The 21,873-nt window shown below is 34.9% G+C and overlaps 1 protein-coding gene across 1 annotated transcript; it reads right to left on the bottom strand.

Annotated features, from left to right (window-relative positions):
- Positions 1–18,075: 18,075 nt before the first annotated feature.
- Positions 18,076–18,706, bottom strand: LOC145119772 (ubiquitin-ribosomal protein eS31 fusion protein). Its single transcript, XM_079055501.1, has one exon. It carries the CDS (start codon positions 18,666–18,668, stop codon positions 18,198–18,200), a length of 471 nt encoding a protein of 156 aa, XP_078911627.1. The 5' UTR covers positions 18,669–18,706; the 3' UTR covers positions 18,076–18,197.
- Positions 18,707–21,873: the final 3,167 nt, after the last annotated feature.

Raw genomic sequence — 21,873 nt, 5'->3', positions numbered from 1 at the left:
GAAACTCGAGGGTTTGCTGATTGGTTCAGCAACATATCTTCCTTTAACCCTCCATGAAGTTTGCTCAGATAAGCTTATGGTTTCATCTGCGTTGTCAATAGGGGCTGACCAGAAGTAATCGTCACACCCTTCAGCATTGTCTTTGTCGACCAGGATTTTCAACTCTGCTGTTTGTTTTGCAGTGACACCGGTAACTGCATAGACCTGATTCGGCACAGTTTGAACTTTCTGATAAACCATGGCTTTCTCTTTGAGTTTTTGTGGCGAGCGAATTCAACCGAATTTTCAGATATGAGGGGTTTCTCATTCTCGGTTTCGCTTTTCATAAACTCAGAGCAATCAACTACGTCTTCCACTGAAATTTCGCTCATCTCACTTTCCTCATCAAATTCAGACGTGTTTTTTAAGTTCATTTTATTTTCTGAAATTAATTTGGCGTTAGACGAGTCAAATGATTGAATAGTTTCGGACTTTATTTTTAACCTATCATTTTCATCTAAAAGATTTTTGAGCATACATTTATGTTCCTTAGAGTCAATGAAAGTTTCTATCTTGTCCAGTCCGATTTTGTAGGACATGGATGTCTCTCTGAGGACACTATTGATTCACACTCAGCGATGACCTCATCCTCCTTAAATTTAAGGAAGGGCAAGACCATCTTGTGAATCTTCTTCCCTATCTCACAACTTAAATGCAATTGAGCAATATTAGTATATAAGCGCTTAACAATCAAACAAAAAACATTCCTTTGTTTTAAAAACTTTAAATTGTCTCTTTGCAAATAAATACTTTCATCCCTAGCTCTATTTAATTCCGCCTCCTTCAGCTCAATCCACATCCTTCTCTCCTCACTTTTTGAAGACACCCTGTTGAGTTGGTCAGTTAGGTTAGAATTCGCTAAGCGAGTTTGCATGAGACTACCACTTAAGTTAGAAAATTTAAATTTTAATTCTTTTAATTCTTCTTCATAATCTATTACTAGAACTTTAAGTGATTCAAGGATGGATTGTACCTTTTTGATCAGCCGATCGCAGTTGTTGATCTTTTCACTTACGGGCTTGGTTGCAAAACATTTGTCCTCATTCAGGTTCGGTTCCTCACTTGCACTTTCGGTTGATGCACCAGCTGTGACCATCAAACATCTTCCAGCCGAACCAACATCCTTTGCCACATAAGCTCTGCCATGAGTGGGCTTTCTCACCTCTTCATCTTCATAATCGGTTGACCAAACTTCAACGCCACCGAACTCATCTTCATATGCACTCTCCTGCACAATCAAGGCATTCATAGAACTGTTAGAACTATTAGTCACCTTCTTTTTCTTGATCTCTTCCAACTTGCGCATGTAGTACGCCTCATCATCTTCACCATCTCTTTTCTCAGCCATTTTCCTTAACATGCAATCTTTGGCAAAGTGGTTCTTGCCGTGACAGTAATTGCAGTCGAACCCAGAGTCTCCTACAAGCTTGCTCTCCTTCTTGTCTTCATCCTTTTGAGAAGAGATTTTCGCTTCATCCTTCACCTTCTCAGAACTGTAACTTCCCTGCCAGTTTCGGTTCTTGTTGACAGGAAATTTTCTTCGGGCAAACTTCTTTGGATTGGTGACCATCATAGCATACTCCTCGCTTGTAAGGTCACACTCAGACATATCAGGCTCTTCTTCTTCTTCTGCAATGCTTTTTCCTTTTGAGACAAGGGCCAGCGATCCCACACCAGAAACTACCTTTGCTTCTTTGGTTACTACACTCTCATGGGACTTAAGTATTCCCACAAGCTTCGCTAGTGAGTAAGATTTAAACTGTTCATGCGCTTTCACAGTTGAAACCACAGCCATCCATTCTGGTCTCAGACCGTTCATGAAGGTCACCTTCTGCTCGATCAACTTTCTTTCTATTCCATGCTTGATCATCTTACTTAGGAGATGATTGAACCGATCGAAAGTTTGTATGAGTTTTTCTTCTGTTTTCTGTTCGAAAACTCCAAATTCTGACAGCAGCAAGGTTTGAATGGAGTGTTCTAGATCTTCATCAGTTGAATAAAGTTCTTTCAACCTATCCCAGATTTCTTTGGCCGTCGTGCATGAACCAACCAACCGAAAAGTGTCAGATTGCAAGGCGAATCTGATCATTCTCATGGCCTTCACGTTACACAGCAACTTGTCTTTCTCATCCTGTGGCATCTTCTCTACATCCGCCACCAGCTTGTTATATTCCTTTTGGGACTTAACTGTCGTGTTCGTTCCTGAGTGAACAAACGGCCCAAGTGTGATAGCTTCCCAGATGAGATAGCCATTGTCTTCAGATCCAACCACGTAGTCTTCAAAGTGATGCGCCCATACTTCATAGTCTTGAGTGTAAAGAATGGGTATCCTGGTAGTAGATCCAATGCTGTTTGAGATGTTGATGGGATTTGTTTGCGAATCTTCGTGAGACATGGTGAGCTGCTAGAATCAGACCTATAAACTTGAGTTTAGGGTTTTATCAGAAACAGAGTTGCCGTCGATACGAAGCAGATGGCTTCTATTTATACGATAAAAGCGGAAACCCTAAAGAATTCTGAATACAGAAGGAATGTGTATTGATCACACAGTCTCCTGCTCTGATACCAATTGTTGAAACAAAGTTCAATTAGGATCGATAGATTCTAAGCAGACAAACAATTAAGAACGTAAATATGAACACAAGAATGGCTTTGAATGTGTCGTATGATTAATGCTCTAACACCTCAGAAGAGCTCGATTAAGAACTTCGACTGTAGAGGTGTTTAGGGTTACAAAACAATAATCGATAATCAAGAACGTTAACCTTATAATGCATACATGCATGCATTATTTATAGTCTAACCCTACTAGCTAATCACGGATGGACAGGCCCAATCCGGATACAAAACATAAGCCCATGACGCAACACAATTAGACCCAACAAAGACACCGTACGAGATTCTATATGGTCATAAGCCTTCAGTCAGTCATTTCCGTGTATTTGGCTGCCCTTGCACCCTTCTTCACCTGGAGTCCAACCCGAAGTTCAATGCCAAAGCCGATGATTTTTATTTCGTAGGATATGCTGCACGCACCGCGTATAGGGTTTACAATAAGAAGACGAAGCAGATTGTAGAATCCTTCGACGTGCGTTGGTTGGAGGAGAATGAGACGGATGCTCGAGTGGGCCCTGATTGGTTATTTGATTACACATCGCTCTTCAAGTCCATTAATGTGTCTTCAGATGGTTCATCTAGGTCTTCCTCTGGTTTAAAGATTGTTTCTGAAGACGAAGACGAAGAAGTTGTTTACAGACCTCCAACGGTATCCTCTTCACCACCTGAGGGGGAGTCATCTTCTCCACCTGAGGGGGAGTCATCTGCTCCACCTGAGGGGGAGTCATCTGTTCCACTTGGTAGTCCAGAGTCTCCAGTTCAAAATGATACTCCAGATGTTGATGCTACACCTCTTACCCCTGTTGAAAGAGAGTTCATGTCTAGAGATGCTTCCGCTGTCACTCCAACTTTTATGGAACTACTCTTTCCTGAAGAAATTGCTAATGAGTTTGTAGCAGATTCATCTAATGTGGAACAATCAACAAATGATGGAGGTTTCAACATTCACACTCTTCCCGTTTCACTCAATGATATCAGCCAAGAGATACCTTCAAGAATTCAACGTGATCATCCGATCGAAAACATCATTGGTCAGCTGGTGATGGAGTTATAACTAGAAGTCAAAGTGGAGATGTCAATACATGTCTCTATTCTTGCTTTATCTCTCAAATAGAGCCCAAGAATGTTGAAATGGCTTTGAATGAGCCCAGCTGGGTAGATGCTATGCATGAAGAGCTAAATCAATTTGAAAAGCTCGGGGTTTGGAAATTGGTTGAGTTACCAAAGGGCAAAAAGTCTCTTGACACACGCTGGGTCTATCGAAACAAGCAGGATGATTCTGGCGTTATAGTGCGCAATAAAGCAAGATTGGTAGTTCGCGGGTTTCGACAAGTCGAGGGTCTTGATTATACTGAGGTTTATGCTCCAGTGGCTCGCTTGGAGGCTATTCGTATCTTCCTTGCATATGCTTCCTACATGAACTTCACGATTTACCAAATGGATGTCAAGACAGCTTTCTTGTATGGCAAGGTGAAGGAAGAAATCTACGTTGATCAGCCCCCTGGGTTAGTTAACTCGAAGTTTCCTAATCATTTCTACAAGTTGGACAAGGCATTGTATGGGTTACATCAAGCTCCTCGAGCATGGTATGCGACTCTCACAAAGCACTTGCTCGATCATGGATACTCTCGTGGCACTATCGATCAAACTTTATTCATCAAGCATGTTGGTAATGATCAGATTCTAGTCCAGATCTATGGTGACGACATTATCTTCGGGTCTACCAGTCCACAGCTATGCAAAGAGTTTGACGGCGTGATGAAAAAGAGGTTTGAGATGAGTTCGTTAGGGGAAATGACCATGTTTCTGGGTGCTTCAGGTCAAACAAGATTCAACCGGAATCCTGCTCCATCAAGCTAAGTATGTGGAGGATATTCTTGAGAAGTTCGGGTTTCAAGACGCAAAACCTGCATCGACGCCGATGGCCGAAAGACCCCTGGTGAATCCAGATACTGATGGCGAATCCGTAGATCAGACACACTACAGATCGATGATCGGATCGTTGATGTATCTTACTGCAAGCCGTCCAGACATCTTGTTTGCAGTTTGTCAATGCGCACGTTATCAGGCTAATCCTAAACTTTCACATCTTATTGCTGTCAAAAGAATTTTTCGGTATATTAAAGGCAGTCCAAAATTGGGTCTTTGGTATCCGAAAAATTCCGAATTTGATTTATATGCTTTTGCTGACAGTAATTATGGAGGCTGTGAGCTTGACAGGAAATCTACATCAGGAGGGTGTCAATTCCTTAGAGACAGGCTGGTGTCATGGCAGAGCAAGAAACAGCATATTGTCTCAACCTCAACAGCAGAAGCGGAATATGTAGCTTCATCTGCTTGTTGCTCTCAAGTTATCTGGATCCAACATCAGCTGTTGGATTACGGTTTGAATTATCTAGAAACCCCCATCTACTGTGATAATGAGGCTGCGATTCAAATTGCTAAAAATCCTGTCCAACATTCCAAAACCAAGCACATTGATATCAAAATTCATTTTATCAGAGACTGTTATGAGCGTTCGCTCATCCGGCTGGAACAGGTTCCCTCTGCTAATAATGTGGCGGATCTATTCACCAAGCCTTTTAACAAAGCTCGATTCGATGTGCTTGTGGGATTTTTGAAAATGATTCATTTTGAGGATTAAATTTTTGTTTTAGGTTAAGTTAGTTTAAATTTGCGCATTTTAGTGATTTCATTCTCACCCATGCACAAATTTAGGGGGAGAAATAAACAAAAACCAAACAAAAAAATTGAAAATTTCAAAAATCCAAAAACATTAAAAAATCAGAAAATCAAAAATATGTTGCTAATAGTTTTGCTTGTAGGTGATGTGACGGGAAGTGATATTATCAAGTGATAACAGGCAATCTGAATCTGCGTAACGTACCAAAACTAAATCGTCTACGCTCTGTGATTCGATGCGCTGGTAGGCATGAAAGATTCTAAATGGACTTGACTAGGCAGAGTTGAACTTAAGGAACTCAAAGACTTGACAAATCTTGACCTAGTTAAATCCGTTTAGCCTGACAATACGACGCTCGGATAGATTGAACAGGGAGATATACATGGGAATCTACTGGTCACATTAAAAGAACTCGTATCTAGAATTGTGGATTAACTTTTCCTCGATGTGCGGATTCTGTCCTTAATTCCGGTATTGAGGGGGTGACTGGGGAATTCTGATAAATTAGGTCTGTAGAAAATTATTTTCTTTCTTTCTTTATGTTAGTCATATGTTGCCTCCTCTGCGTGATCGAGAGATCCGGCCTGGACTGTAACATATGCAACTCTATCTCTCTGCATCTTCTATCTATGCAATTCTTTCTATCTGTTAACCATATACTGTCTCCTTTGCGTGACTTTTAATCCGACCTGGTACACAGTATATGCATCAATCTTCTTCTCAATCCCTCTAAAACTTCAGTTAGTCATATGTTTCACCCTCTGTGTGATTGGAAGAGATCCGGCCTGGGTGTATAGCATATGCATTCTAAATCTATCTTCTCTCTTAATAATTGTCTGCTCACCCGATGTAAGGAGTATTCTGGAAGGCATTGATTACTGGAGCATATCAGGAAGCGGGAAACATGTTCTAGTACAATTAAAATTGAACACTTACAGATTGTCTGTAGATCTCGCTGCTCAATTTAGGGGGACAACAATATCCCTGGTCGTCGTCAGCTAAATGGTCCCTAGGAAATTTATCTAAGAATAAAGGATCAAAAATGTTTTGTCTTTCTTAGCTTATCCAAATTTATCACAAATTTTTCGTGTTTAAGTGGATCACAATACCGGCGATCGACCAGACATAGACATGAAGGTAGAGGTACCGACAAGTGGATTAAGGCTGTCTAACAACTTTGATCCCAGTGTCACAAAATTATATTCAGTGTTTGGTTAGATAAATCTAGTCTTCTTTTATTTTTTATTTTTATTTTATTTTTATAATTGTCAAATTTTAAAATTTTAAATTTTAGAAATTATTTTTATTTTTATTTTATTTTCAGTTTATGTTAATTTTAATTTTAATTTTTAATTCTCAAAGGGTTTTATTTTTGAAAATTTTTGGGATTTGGACTGTGTCTTACACTGTGTGGATAACTGCTAAAATCGAACAAGGTATATAAGGAGGGTTTACAGCCAAAATCAAGTCTCACTCCTCATTTTTCAATTTCCGGCCGTAAACTCTCTCCCTCTCTCTCTCATCTCGAAAAAAATTTCCTCGTTTTTGTGAAATTGTTCGGTGAATCTCAAAGGTATGTGAAAACCGACCGTGAATATGTGTTTTGTTCATCAAATCGACGGATTTTAGGGCTTCAATCGAAGAAAAATGGATTTTCGGAGTTTACGGTTGGAGCTTACGGCCAAGGAGCTTACGGTCGTAAACTCGGTTTCCAGTCATGAGCTTACGGCCATGGGTTTACGGCCGTAAACCCTAATTTGACCGTAAACTCCATTTGGTCAAAGTTATTTTTGGGGCCAAAATTAAATTGATTAAATAAGAAAAACTTAAATCTTAATTGTTCAAATATCTTTGTTTTCTTACGTGCCCAGTTTTAGTGCAGATCAAATGGCAAACTTGAAGTTCGCTGACATGCACAATTTGGCTATCGTACTGGCGGATCCTCCTGTTGCACATGGAGATTTCAAGTCGATGATCCACAGGCTGAGGGAATGCTGTTTGGCTTCTGCTATCACGGTGAATCCTGTCGTTTATCAGAACATCATCAGGGAATTCTGAATAGAGGAGCGGTTGCATGGAAAGAGTTCTAAGTACATTATAGTTACACATTACACTAAAGAGTCAGAATATTTTGTTGCTTAGGAAGCTACCAAGAAATTGCATGAACGAAAACTTCATTAATGATCTAAGGATTATTGTTACCATTCAGGACCCCATAAATATCTTTTATGACTATGTGAGACCCATTACGCAAGCATTGGTACCAAAGTCATATATGAGCACATAAAACATCCTCAGGAGTTTTCACTATATTTAGATATATATGAAGCACAAATGTTGGTATTCGCAGAGTTTATACAAATCAAATTGATATGTCTATTTAACGAAGCCACTTCACTAGCTAATCATGAAAGCCACGCTCGGCCTATAGGACTTCGTTATTCTAGTAATTGGATTTGATTCGAATTTAGTATTTGGATATTAGAACAATGTAAGAAACACCGATTGTAATGATTTCATGTATTGGATATGATCTTTTCATTAAATACTTGTTATGTTATATATTAGAATTATTAATCCATAAATAATCTAGTTATTCTTAATGTCCATGTTCGGGCATATTTGTGGGAGAAACTATAAGATAAGGCTAATATGAATTGGATTGGTGGATTTTCATGGAGATGAAAATAGCAAAGGGTTGCAACCAAGTTCATAGGTATTTGTTGGATAATAAGTATGGGACATGACCTTTATCAATATCACTTTATGGATCGTTATCATAATTGATGCTTGATCAAAGGTAGTATCTTTATATTCTTTGACCCGGGATGCATTTTTGGGACTTGAGTGTAGGGATTGTTGTGCTTTAATATGGTTTATCGTTGTTCCTATAAAAAAGCAGTTATAAGGTCCATCATTGGGTATAGAAAGAACTACACAAAAAGCGTATACATTCAAGATGGGATTTGTTCCTCTTATTCGTTGAGAGTTAGACATCTAAGGCCTTACGAAAAGTTGAACACCATATGAGATTGATTGTGATCCATGCCGTATGCTACACATGATGTCTGTGAAAAATGGATAACCGATACAACACCTTGTACATCAATTGAAGCTTTGAGTTATTGGAATTGGATTTTGTTGAATGGCACATTTCCATGTGTTATTAGGGGCAGTAGTTTGTTTCCAGACGTCAACTATTGTCTATGTCAATCTATAATGAATCTTGTGCAAGTGGAAGATTGTTGGATCAATATGTTCAAGAATCAGTTTAGAACGATATTATCAATAACATATGATTGTATAGGGTCACATATTTATCAAGTAATCACTTATTGAATATTTACTATAATTCGACTATTAATAAATATTATCAACTCTTGTATTTAATTGAAAAAATTATTATTTTTGTGAAAATAAAATATTCTAAGAGTGTAACTATTTATTAATTCATAAGGTATGAATTAACATGTCATGCACAAATTTTTGGACTCTTTAGAGTTGATTTATATAAACTAATGCACATGTAAGAAATAAGATTGAATGTAAGACACTCCATATACTTCTTTCTTTCATTATGGTCGAATCCATGAAATGGATAAGAAGTTGCTTGTAAGCCATCTTCTTACACACAACATGCTTCTTATATGGCCTTAGCTTTGACTCTTTGAAGGTATGGTCCTTATATGTGATGTGTGTATAAATTAGATGCTAATACTTTCATTTGATGCTTTCTTCTTCCTCCTTTTCCTCTTGGCCGAAAGTCACTCATTTCCTCTCCTCTTTCTCTCTTTTCAAGACTAGTGAAAGAAGTTATTGTTTTAAGTGCTTCTCTTTTAAGATCAAAATGTTTTTAGTTATTAAAGGATTAAGAAATACTAAATACAAGTGAGAACTAGCATTCTTTGTGGCTCATACTTGTTGGTGGATACATTATAGATGAGTTCTACTTTGAGCTCTTTTCTATCTACTTCAACTCTCCAATTCTCAAGTGGGATCAAAGGATTCAAAGGTTTTCATCTTAAACATCATGTGTTTGTTTTATAATCTTTCTAACTCATGTAATTGGATCCATCCTGGTTTGGTTTTAAATGGTCTTAAAGTAATAGTTATTTTAAAATTGTTTTTGTTGTCGTTATAAGAATAAGATTTATTTTTTTCTATAAAAACCCATCAAGTGTTTCCTTTGAAAAAAGTCACATGTTGTGTACTAAGCTATGAAAAATCATAGAATATTATAATTTGACATTGATGTATTGGAGGATCACTTAGATGCTTCCATCAGTCATATAAGGTCATGTTATAAAGATTTAAGGGTTTAAAAGAGTTAACCAAGTGTAATATCCTACTTAGCATATCAAAATTAAGTAGTGTTAGTTATTTGTCTTGTTATGATCATGTAGGTGTTGAATATTTGTTCTATAGTTAAGGTGAGTATATGACCCACATGTTCTCTGTTATGAAATTATACTTTGATATGTTTTCCAATTGTTGTAAGATTATATGTATATAATTGTTTGCAATACTATATTTATTTCATGGTACATTTTATTGATGTTTTCTATATTTTAATTTTTGAAAAAATGATCGTGTGCATCCATGGTGGGAATTAGACTTGTGAGGTCTGGACATTTGATGACGACTTTGGATATCCACCAATGATGAAATAATGAAATGGTGTTGTGAGTGGCGTTCTCAAATGCATCCACATGGGGAAGGGCCTTACAAATCCTTTCTAAGGTTTCATGTGTGATGGATCACATGCTTCCTAAGTGATGATAATGTTGGGTTTATATTTAAAAATAGTCTAATTATAGTGTCAAAACTACGAGATTAGCAACGGAATGTTCTGAAAAATAAATATCAATAAAACCTTTTTATACCCACCAAGGATCCTTTTTAAAAACATGGGAATATTAAAACACAACCATAGGAAGAAAAGAACTACAACCTTTGAAGGCTTTGATTCCTCTCAAGAGGTTGGAAGTTGATGAATATGGGAAGAAGCTCCAAAGTAGAAGCTATGTATATCCACCAAGAAAGGATAAATCACTTCAAGATGCTAGTCTTCACTTGTATTAAGCACTTTTTAAGCCTTAAAAATCTATATCAAATAAGCCTTAATGAGAAGAAACTAATATGAACTTTAACTCTACACTACACCTTGCAATAGAGGAGAGGGAAAAGCGTAAACATGCTTTCAGTTTTGGGAGCAAAAGAATAGAAGAAATAAGATGGAAAAACTAGATGGTTTTTCTCTCTTACACTTCTTTATATACTAAGATCATATCCAATTAGATGTTTTTTTAGAGCTTATTACTATTGACATTTTTTATTAACCACTTAACATTATTGAAGTAAACAACTTTTTGCTTTTTTATTTTGACGACTCAATATATATTGAGTGGTCAATATATTGTCATATTTGTACATTTAACCCCTGATACCTTAAACATATTTTATTTTATAACTATTATATAACATCTTCAATGTTTTTATTTTATTTTTATAACTAAAAAATAACAATTTTTATATTGTTTTTATATAAATAAAAACTTTATATAGTTGTATTTTATATTTTAATATTAAGATATAATTTGTGTTTAAAAATTGATTAATTAAATAAGAGGTTTTAAAAAATATTTTAGATCGATGAGATTAACCTTTGGATAAACCATTTATTTATAGGTCAAAATTAATAGTATGATGAGGTGGCAATAACTTTAACCTATAGCATTGGTTAATCATTAGCAATGCTCTAATACATGTGAAGAAATTGATCATACCTTCTTACAGCTCAAAGCATAACATCTTATGACATTTATGGGTGAAAGAGGAAAGACAACAAGCAACATACAATCCATGCTTGTGTATACTTATAGTTTTGACTAGGAAAGTCAAAACTAGATTGTCATTTTCTCCTCACTTCCAACTAGCTAGTTACATGTTAGAATTAGATGAAACACTAAGGGTCCAAATAGTAACGTGTTATAAGGTGTGACCATATAGGATCATATGTTATTAGAAAATATCATTCTCTAATGACTTTTGGACATATAGATCTTTCAGATTAATGATGTTGAAGAATCTTTGTAGTATTATGCTTCGTGTTATTTCTATCTAAGCATTTTTAACCATCTTTTTCTTTTGGTTTTACCTTGGGAAGTTCCTTATGAACGAGAGACAATTATGACATGAGACTAGATGGTGTGGGGTTTGGGTATGATTTCATATCGTTACATTGTAATTTTGCTCTGTTTGTTTTCCTATGATATTCATTGAGTTTTATTATGTTATAACAATGCACTTATGTTTTGCAATGTTTTCCCCCAACTTGAAGCTTTAATGATTTTGTCTGTTTTTTAAAAAGAAGGGGTTATGAATTATTATTAAAATGTGTTTATTCATTTTTTTCAAACCCAAGAATTACTCACTAAACTTCCTAAGCCTAACTTACCTATTTTAAAATGTGTTCATATTGGAATTTTAGAGGAATACTGAAAATGGATTAATCAATGGGCTTTAATAACATGTTATAAGTATTTTGAGTTTAGACGCATGTAAAATGCTTACTTTATCTTTGTCTCTTAATTGTATTGTTACATCCCATATGTTTTGACACTTTAAACCTTTTTAAATATTAAGGAATTGGCGGTTAGGGACATTTTTCCATAAAATGTTTTCTTAAGATGGTTTTTGTTTTATAAATTAATATAACACTGATAGTTTCATTTTATTTACTTCTTTTTGTAGTTTATTTTAGTATATTTCATTCATAATTTAGCTAATCTTCATGCATATTTTCTTTTTTGTTATTTTATGACTATTTCGGATACTTTCGACTTTCGTGAGCATAATTGCAGATTTTAAGGAGACTAGCAGAGCGAGATCTTTAGGAGGTGATTGGACTTGGAGGACAACAAGGATTTTGGGCTTGATAGCTAGTGGAGATGATGCATAGAGTGAGCTTGTTGATTATTTGAAGGCTTGGAGGAAATGAACTTTAAATTTGCAAGAAACGGGAGAATATTCAAGCGTGCGTAGATTATTGATCGGGCAATTACGTGAGCTATGGATCATTTGGAGAAGCTAAATTGGGCTTAAAATGAAGAGAAATTGAAGAAAAATGGGCAAGAAGCTGACCGGACTCAATCTGGGCTAGTGGGCTAAGTTGTGGAGGCCTGAAACTCAAAGAAGCCCACAATCAGATACCACTCGCACAACCCACCCGCGCAGGGCTGTGCGGCCGCGCACGATACTGCAGGGGCATTTTCGAAATTTCATTTTGAAGGCTATTTGAGGAAGGTTCGTGTGCATCTTTTGCACACTTCTACTCATCCGACTTTGAGGCTTTTCTCTGTAGAATTTTGAAGGTTTTTGAGAGCTTGAACACTTGAAGAAACATCACTTTTTACTCCTTGATTCTAGCTAAATGTTTGGTACAACCTACTCTTACTTTGTTTTCTTGAGTTTAGCCATGCTAGGCTAAACTAATCTTGTTGGTGAAATCATTTGAATGTTTGTTAAATGTTAAAGAACTCCATGAACTTGTTCTTTAATCTTTATGAGAATGTTTTATATTTTAACATCTTATTACTACTTGTATGTTTTTATTCATGAGTTTAAATGTATTTGAAGTGCTTAGTTGGCTAATTTCTTGATTAAGTAAACGATCCTCAAATTAGCAAGCAACAAGTGGTTGTTGTGTTGGCTTTACTTCACACAATCATAAAAACATTTTCTCCAACATGGAAGTGAAAACATTTGACTCCTCTTAGATTTGATGACTTTTTGGTTCTTAATGCTAGTTGACTTTCACTAATTACATGCTTAATGAAAATTGTGACTTTAACTAAGGAAATTGTTATGAGCTTCTCTAACTATTTTAACAACTAAGAGAAGTCTAGGTAATCTCAAGCTTCTTGGATTACTATAGCCAAATTAAATATTTAAAACAAGTATTGCACCATTGGATTCTAATGATATGTTCATCAAGGTAGTGTTTGTTTTTTGTCTGCAGATCTGCGTGGCCTCTTCTGTCTGCGCCGCTCAGACCACGCGCAGACATTAGCCATCGCAGACTGTTTGTTTTTTTGAAGACTGCAGACCTAAAAATGTATGCGCGCCCTCTTCTTGGCGCAGATGTGGACCAGAGTCTTCTAACATCTTCAGACATCTTCTAGCCTAAAAAACATATATATCTTTATTTTTTTTAAGTTTTTTTTTAATTTATATTTTTTCCAACTTTATTAATGATAAACAATTTGAAAAAAAAATTACAAAACATAAAAAAAAAACGTTCGACGATACAAACATGATATTTTTGACAAATTTATAAATAAAGATTTATTACAATATAATAGTCGTTGAAGTTGTTTATATAAATATGAAAAAAAATCATAATATATTCTTATATTTTTTTGCCAAATTTTGTAAAACATTATTTAATACAGTATCGTCAATTTCTCGAGAAAATATTTATGGTACGTTTTTAATGGATATAATTGAAAAAATCAAAGTTTATTTTCATCTATTTATGTATCAAATTCTTCGATCACTAATTGTAATGTTTAGTTATAACTTTGCAACCAAAGTTGTTGGTTTTATCAAATATATACGTTAATTCATACCATTTTTATTTTTATTTTTTATACAATAATACATAAAAGTTGATCTAGATTCGTTAATTATTTATAACAAAGTCATAAAAATATTAAAAAATCACTTTGAAGTTTAAAAAAATCAGTTTATTTAGATTTCAGTTTATTTTCATAGCCCGCAGATGTTAAAAAACAAACAGTCTTCTTTTTTCAGACTGCAGACGTTTGGTCCGCCTCTTCTACTGCAGAGGTCTACAGATGTGGTCCGCAGACTGCAGACATTTTGCCTTAGAAAAAACAAACAGCACCCAAGTGTTCAAGTGAGGAAACATTAAGTCAACCATCTTCCCCTTATTGATTTTACATCAAACTCTTATTTTTGTTGAATTTCTATTTAAATTTTAGTTTAACTCTGGTTTTATTTCAAATATTTCAAAAGACCAAAACCCTCATTTTTTACTTTTATTGTCATTTTACAAATATTTTTACAAAAACATTTTCATAAAGTTATAAAATTGAACAAATCTTCGTAGATTCGACCCATTTACCACTATACACTATTTTAGTGTACAAGATTTAAGGCTATTTATTTTGTTGGCCTCGACAACCACCTAACACCTTTTATTTTGACTATTCAATTAGCTTTGCATTCACTCGACCTGTCATCCAACCAAAAACGTGACATTTCAAAAGGACAAAAAAAAAAGATAATCCTTCTTGTTAGTATATAATGGTTAAAGCAGTGATAAGCTTCGAGCCCAAAAAAAAAAAAAAAAAAAAAAAAACGTTTAATGAATCCAAAGATTCAAAAAATGGTATCTACTTTTTAGTGCAATGACAGCACATGTTCTTTCACGCAAGTTACCATTGTCTAAAAAGTAGATATTCATTCCTAAATCTTTGAACAAAGTATTCGATTTATGCAATATGTTGGAAAACTTTTATAACATATACAAATTCATTTCAATAAATATGACATTTTACTAATGATTTAATCGGTCCGAATAGTGACTATATAAAAGCAAATAATATACTTTGTCAACATCCTATCTATCCAACAAACAATATAGGTTGTAAATCAATTCAATTCTTAGTTCCTTCAATTTCATTTTCGATTTCAATTTTGAATCGGTTCAGTCTATTTTAGAACTGATCTCATCTCTATACAAAGGTAAATAAACATAAAAACGTAACAAACCAGAACCATATATGATATGAATTTGTAAATCGGTTCAGTTCTCGGTTCTTTGAATTTTAATTTTTTGGTTTTGCTATTTTAGATTGGGTCCAGTTGTGTAACTCCTCAAGGTCATGCAAGGCTCTTGTCATGTCGATCTCATAGTGATTGGTGAATAAAGGCATTGTCCATCAATGTAATTCACAACAAAGCACACACAGGACATCTACTTTGGTGTTGTTTATTTTTAGAAGCGAAAATTCATTAAGTCTGCAGACCACCTCTGCAACCATCTGCAGCAGAAAAGATAGACCAAACGGCTACGGCATTTAATAAAAAAAAGTTTGTTTGTTTTTTAAAATCTACAGTCTGCTGCATTAAACTGAAATTTGAATAAACTTATTTTACAAACTGAAAATAGTTCTCAACATCTAAATTTTAATAATTCTAGTCAAAAAAACATTGAAAAAAATACTAAAAAAACATATAAAAACAAAAATATAAAGTTTCAAAAAAATCTTAAAAAATATAAAAGAAGCTATCAGTCTTTTTCTACAAAAAAAAAAAAAAAAAAAAAAAAAAAAAAAAAAAAAACTAATTTTAAAAAACATAAAAAAAAGTAACAAAAAAAAATATAAAACATTACAAACAAAATCTACAAAATTTGTAAAAAATCAAACATGTTAAAAAGATGCAACCGAAACTAAAATTATTATTAAAAGAAACGGTAAAAAAAATCTTAAAAATCAAAGTTTTTCTTTTAAAATCACGTTATAAAAAATTATGGAAACTTTAAAAAAAATTGTATCAAATCCGTAAATCAAAGTTTTAAAAAAAAATCAAAGTTTAAATAAAAAATCAAGTTATACCAAATTTTAAAAAAAAATCGCTACGAAAGTTGAAGAGGTTTGAAGTAGGGATGAGAATTTGGCCCTAAAACCCGAACCGAACCGAAAACCGAACCGAACCGAATTAGACCCAAATAAGCAATTCGATTCGGTTTTCGGGTATCTATATAAGTCTTATTCGGTTTTTGGGGTTATTCGGTCCGGGTTACCCGAATAAGGTCTTATTCGGTCCAAAAGGACCGAACCGAATATGAAAAGTCACATTTTTTTTCCTAACTCGATTGCTTATTCGGTCTTCTTTTCTATTGATCGTTACGCAACAAAACCCACGTAATACACCAAAAAAAATCAACGAAATCGAATTCGATCGTCCGTATTACACCAAATCGACAGTAGCGTATTACACCAAATCGACGAGTCGACGACATTACTCTTTGATCGATTGAGGTTTTTCTCATCCTTGCGACATTACTCTTTGATCGACGAATGCGGCTGTTGTCCTTGCGACTTGCGATAACCTGAACTCATTGATCGATCATCACTAGTTCAAAGTTCAAATTTCAAAGTGCATTCACGATAAAAGTCGGCCCTTGCGTCTGGAAAAAATAATCGTCTCCTCATCCTTGTTTTCTAGTTTCTAGTGTGATCAAACCTCATTCAAGTCATGAAAAACTGGGTTCCAAATCAAGAAACTCAAGTAAGTATTTGTATCTTAATCTACTACTCAATCTTTCAATGTGTTATTATGTATGTTACTCATTGAAATTTGAATGTGTTAATCTACTACTCAATCTTTTAATTTGTTTCTTTACAAGATTTGTTATGAAATCATAAGCTACAAAAATCATACAAAATACAATATTTATAATCACATTCTAAATGTTATTCGGGTTATACGGGTTATTCGGCTCCTTAATCATATTGTACATGTTATTTGGGTTATTCGGACCGGAACCAAACCAAACCGAATAATACTCGAACCGAACCGAACCCGTATTGCTTATTTGGTTCGGTTTTCGGTTCATACAATTACCCTTATTCGGTTTTCGGTTTGTTCGGGTCGGTTCGGGTCCGACCCGAATAACATCCCTAGTTTGAAGAGTCAAGTCAAAAGTTGCGGTGAAGTCTTCCATAAAACAAATTGTTGCGAGAAAACAAGTGATGAGCATGTGTTGTGTGGCGCAACAAAAAAATGATATGTAGAGGTTTTTTAAAAAAACAAACAGCCTCTTTGTCAATAGAATACAAAACTCGATTATATTGCTAACCAGGGTAATCAAGATGTGTGTCATGTTAGAAGACTAATTGTCGAGAGTCATCAAGGGTCGCAGCTACGCAAATGGTAAACCTATAAACATATTTTCAGGTCAAACTATCAACTACATTGTGTTCATTGTACTCCAATGTCTCCCAAAATAGATTTTGCCTATGGTGGTTGTGGCGGAGGCATATGTTGTAGCCATGATAAAACAAAGTTATAAAAAAACCGAGTTATTACACTTGTTTTTTCTAAGTAGTTACAAGATTTGAGAGAAATAGGAAGAAATAGAAGAAACGCTAACAAAAAATGTTCCAAAAAATAATTAAGTACCTAGGACAACTTTTTGGACTCCATAACTCGCAAATTGACCGAATTTCAAACTTTGTGGTCACATTTCTTGAAAAACGGTCACCTTGGTGAATATCTCCTTATCTTTCTAATTAATTTTGAAAGATTGAGGTTGGTATTTCATCACCGTTTGGAAGTGATAAAAAAGACATTTCAGAAACATGTTGTACTTATGTGGCAATGAGTTGATAATACCTATTGGAATGAGATGAAATTTAACTCATCTCATCAAACTAACGAACATTATGAAAATAAAAGATTTACTCCTATAAAATAAAAGATTCTGAAAATTATAATTCAAATAAATTTTTCCCAAAAGTATTAGACTAATAAACATACTTCAACTATGAAGAACATGTGGAATGGCCTAATTAAACTTTGCACTTGTAACAATAAATCTCAAATAAAAACGGGCTGCAATATTCATGAACAATTGAATCATACAAAGGTATGTCATGATATCTCATATCGAAGATAATAGCATCATCTATGAAAATAAATCATCACCCAAAATTCATAATGATATGATAAAATCAAAAACAGTCTCAACGCAGATTTAAAAACATCTAAAAAAACTCAAATAATAATCTGTCTCATGATAAATTTAAAGCGAAAACCTGATAAATTAATCTCCACCAGCCTTCTGATAGACATAAGTAAGACCACACTTTCCACAATAGTGTCGATCAAAGTGATTAGCCATGAAAGTTCCGGCGCCACACTCAGCGTTAGGGCACTCCTTCCTCAGCCTCTGGACCTTTCCCGAATCATCGACCTTGTAAAACTGCAACACGCTAAGCTTCACCTTCTTATGCTTGTGCTTGATTTTCTTTGGTTTGGTGTAGGTCTTCTTCTTACGCTTCTTAGCACCACCGCGGAGACGGAGGACAAGGTGGAGGGTGGATTCCTTTTGGATGTTGTAGTCGGCTAGTGTTCTGCCGTCCTCGAGCTGTTTTCCGGCAAAGATGAGACGTTGCTGATCCGGTGGGATGCCTTCCTTGTCTTGGATTTTCGCTTTGACATTGTCGATGGTGTCGGAGGATTCCACCTCTAGGGTGATGGTTTTCCCGGTTAGGGTTTTTACGAAAATCTGCATCGTGACGGCTAGGGCTTCTGCAAATGCGATGAGAATCGGTTGTTATATATTTATATAGCTAGGATGAGCTTCACACAAGGCCCATTTCTAAAAAATTTGAAGCCCACTGTTTACTTGTATCAAACATGAAAAGCAAGCCTGCAATTGGAATCCGATCCAAATATGCATATCAGGGAGAAAAACATAAATATTCATGTGATAGGAAAAAGTGAAAATAAACAAATAACCAGATGTAAATGGGAAAGATAACATAATTCCTAGAAAAAATTAGTTTATACTAAAATATCATTTAAAGTAGTAGTGTCTCATCGGTGCTCATTATATTTTTCTTAATTTAACCGGTGTTTTGTTCATTCGAGCAAGTAAAAACCGTAGACCAAAACAACCAAAACAACCAAAACTGAACAAATAACCAATGGTAAGGCTTTTTATTTCATAAAAGTCAGAGTATTTGTTGTGTGGTTTTGTTTTGCACTATAACTTGTATGATATTTTGTTACTCCTCTTTCCGTGAATAAGAAATAGGGTATAACGTATCCCCTTTCCAGGAACAATAATCATAATTTCCCCTCTTTTTGGGAACAAGAAATATAATCACACAAAGTCAACATAATAAAATTCACAAATGAAAAACCAAGTGGAATCTTATTCTTTTTAGATATCTAGCCATCAAAAAAACACCTTGTTGCCCTAATATGGGCTAGGGTGGCCCTAATAGATGTCTATCTTTGTCTATTTAATGGGTTATATATCTCCACTACGGACTATATATGTTTATCTATGTCTAGAATATGGGTATGAGTGTAATAAGGGCATTATGGTCAATTGGGATGTAAGTGGAGAAGGGGAACACTTTTGTGTCTCTTTTAGGCTCAAATGACTTATACATTTCGTACATCTTTCTCTCCAATAAGGGTGTTCGAATTGATGGATCGGTTCGATCCGATCCAATTAAGTAAATCCAATTTGATTTCGATTTTCAAAATATGGATCTGAATAGTCCAAACTAAATTCAAATCTGATATAATTACAATTCGGTTGGATCGGTTTTTATAATTCAGTTTCAAAAATCAAAACATTTTAAAACGACGTATAATTATAAGATTACTCAATTTTTACAGAAAAAGCAAAAGCAAATTATTTAGTTGTGATTTAAAATTTATAAACAACTACTAAAAATGTATATTATAGTTTAATATTTACTAGATAAAAACTTTTGAGAGAAAATGCATATTAATGTTTTTTATTAGGCGAAATTTTTTAAACTTATTTGAAAAAATAAATTATAAAGTTAATAAATAATTATAGATATATTGAAAATAAATAACAATAAATTGTTTTTCGGTTTTTTTGAACTATTCGGTTCTTATTTTAAAAACCAAACCAATCCGAAATCCAAAATAATAATTTGGTTTGGTTGAAAACCAATCCCAAAATCCAAATATCTGAACCAAATTGTCCAATCCAATTTGTCCAGTTGGACAATTCGGTTTTATCCAAACAGTAAACAACCATACTCCCCAATGTGTGCATCCCATGGTGCGAGTTGTGTGCTCAACTCTCATTCATGATGTAATCAAGTGAATTCAAAGGAGAAATAGAAGATTAAGCTTTCTTCTACTTCGATTGAAGATATAATAACTATCTCATGCATTTAATTTGCAAGTTTTGAGGAGGGTAATGTTGGCTAATGCCATTGGCAAAGGGAAAATGACTGGGGAAGGTAATTAACTTTTCAGTAAGTTCACATTTGGGTAACTATCTTTTTTTTGTACACATATAGGTAACAAACTTGTTGGAAGTGTTCACATATGACCATTATGACCGGCTGTAGCAGGTTACATCCTAGATGTGAACACTTTCAACAAGTTCGTTACCTATGTGTGTACAAAAAAATAGTTACCCAAAGTAAGAGTAAATTACACGAATGGTCCCTATGGTTTGGGGGAATTTGTGTTTTTGGTCCCTAACTTATTTTTTTAACTCAGATGATTCCTATTGTTTATTTTTGTTGCGCGTTTGGTCACTGTCTTACCTAAAAAGACTATTGTGACTGTAACATCCTAAAATTCAAGGCCAAAAATTTCATTTTTAATATAAGAAAACCTTTAATAAAGTTGTTCCAGACATTGAAAACATTTCATTTAAAACAAATATCAGTGTCAAATCCCCAAAGATCACATAATTCGGAAATCATAGTGTGATGCGCTGCAACCGCCCCAAGCTCCTTCCTTTGAAAACATGAGTACCTGAAACCAAAACTGTAAACCGTAAGCACGAAGCTTAGTGAGTTCCCCAAATACCACATACCATACATATCAACTGGGCCATACATGTCATACATATTGTGAGCCATACATAACAAACATATCCATAATCAAGTAAGGTGCTATGTGCCAAACATAGTCTTGCTGTTATGCCACGGGCCGTACGTGGTCTTTCTTGTCAAACCTGGGGCCACTCCCTGGGTCTTACAGACAAGTGCCAAGGGCCACCCCCTGGTCTTCCATGCAAGCATCACAAAGACAACTAGCATACATACTACTCTACTTGGCTACTCAGCATACAGTGTGCTAGGAGCCACCTCCTGGCCTTTCATTCATAATAGCATACAGTGTGCCAGGATCCATGTAACACCCTGTTTATTTATTAAATAAATAAACAAATTAATGAATGAATAATAGCCCTAAAATAAATAATTATATATAAAAGGATGGTCTCGAAGAGCTAATTGTCACAATTTTAGAAGTTGGAGGTTAAAAGTGTGAGTTTCGGACTCAGTTTGTAAATATTTATAAAGACAGGGGCTCCGTGGTAATTATTTGGATTTAATTTGAAAGGAAAACAGGTGGAAGGGCTGAATATGTCATAATTAAGATATTGGGGGCTAAAGGGGTAACATAGGGAGTTGAATTGTAAAGATTTTAGAAGATGGGGGCTGTTTGGTAATTCATGGGACTTGATTTGAAAAGGATTTTCGAGGTCAGGGTTTAAATGGTAAATTTTGGGATAGTTTCGAAAATAATTCTGGTGGGGAGGGGCCGATATGGTTAAAATGGGCAGAAGTTTGATGAACACGGGTTACACCCGCTACCCCCCTCATGCAGCCTTCATATATATGGTTAGGTGTATTAGAAACCCTAACCCTAAATGATAACACCCAGCCGCCACCTTATAACTTCTAGTCGCCGGCCGCCACCCTCAT

This window comes from Lactuca virosa, chromosome 6 (genome assembly GCF_052849685.1).
Source record: "Lactuca virosa cultivar CGN04683 chromosome 6, Lactuca_virosa_CGN04683_v6, whole genome shotgun sequence".
Lineage (NCBI taxonomy): Eukaryota > Viridiplantae > Streptophyta > Magnoliopsida > Asterales > Asteraceae > Lactuca > Lactuca virosa.
Note: the sequence above shows the minus strand (reverse complement) of the source record. Positions and strands in the feature narration are given on the sequence as shown.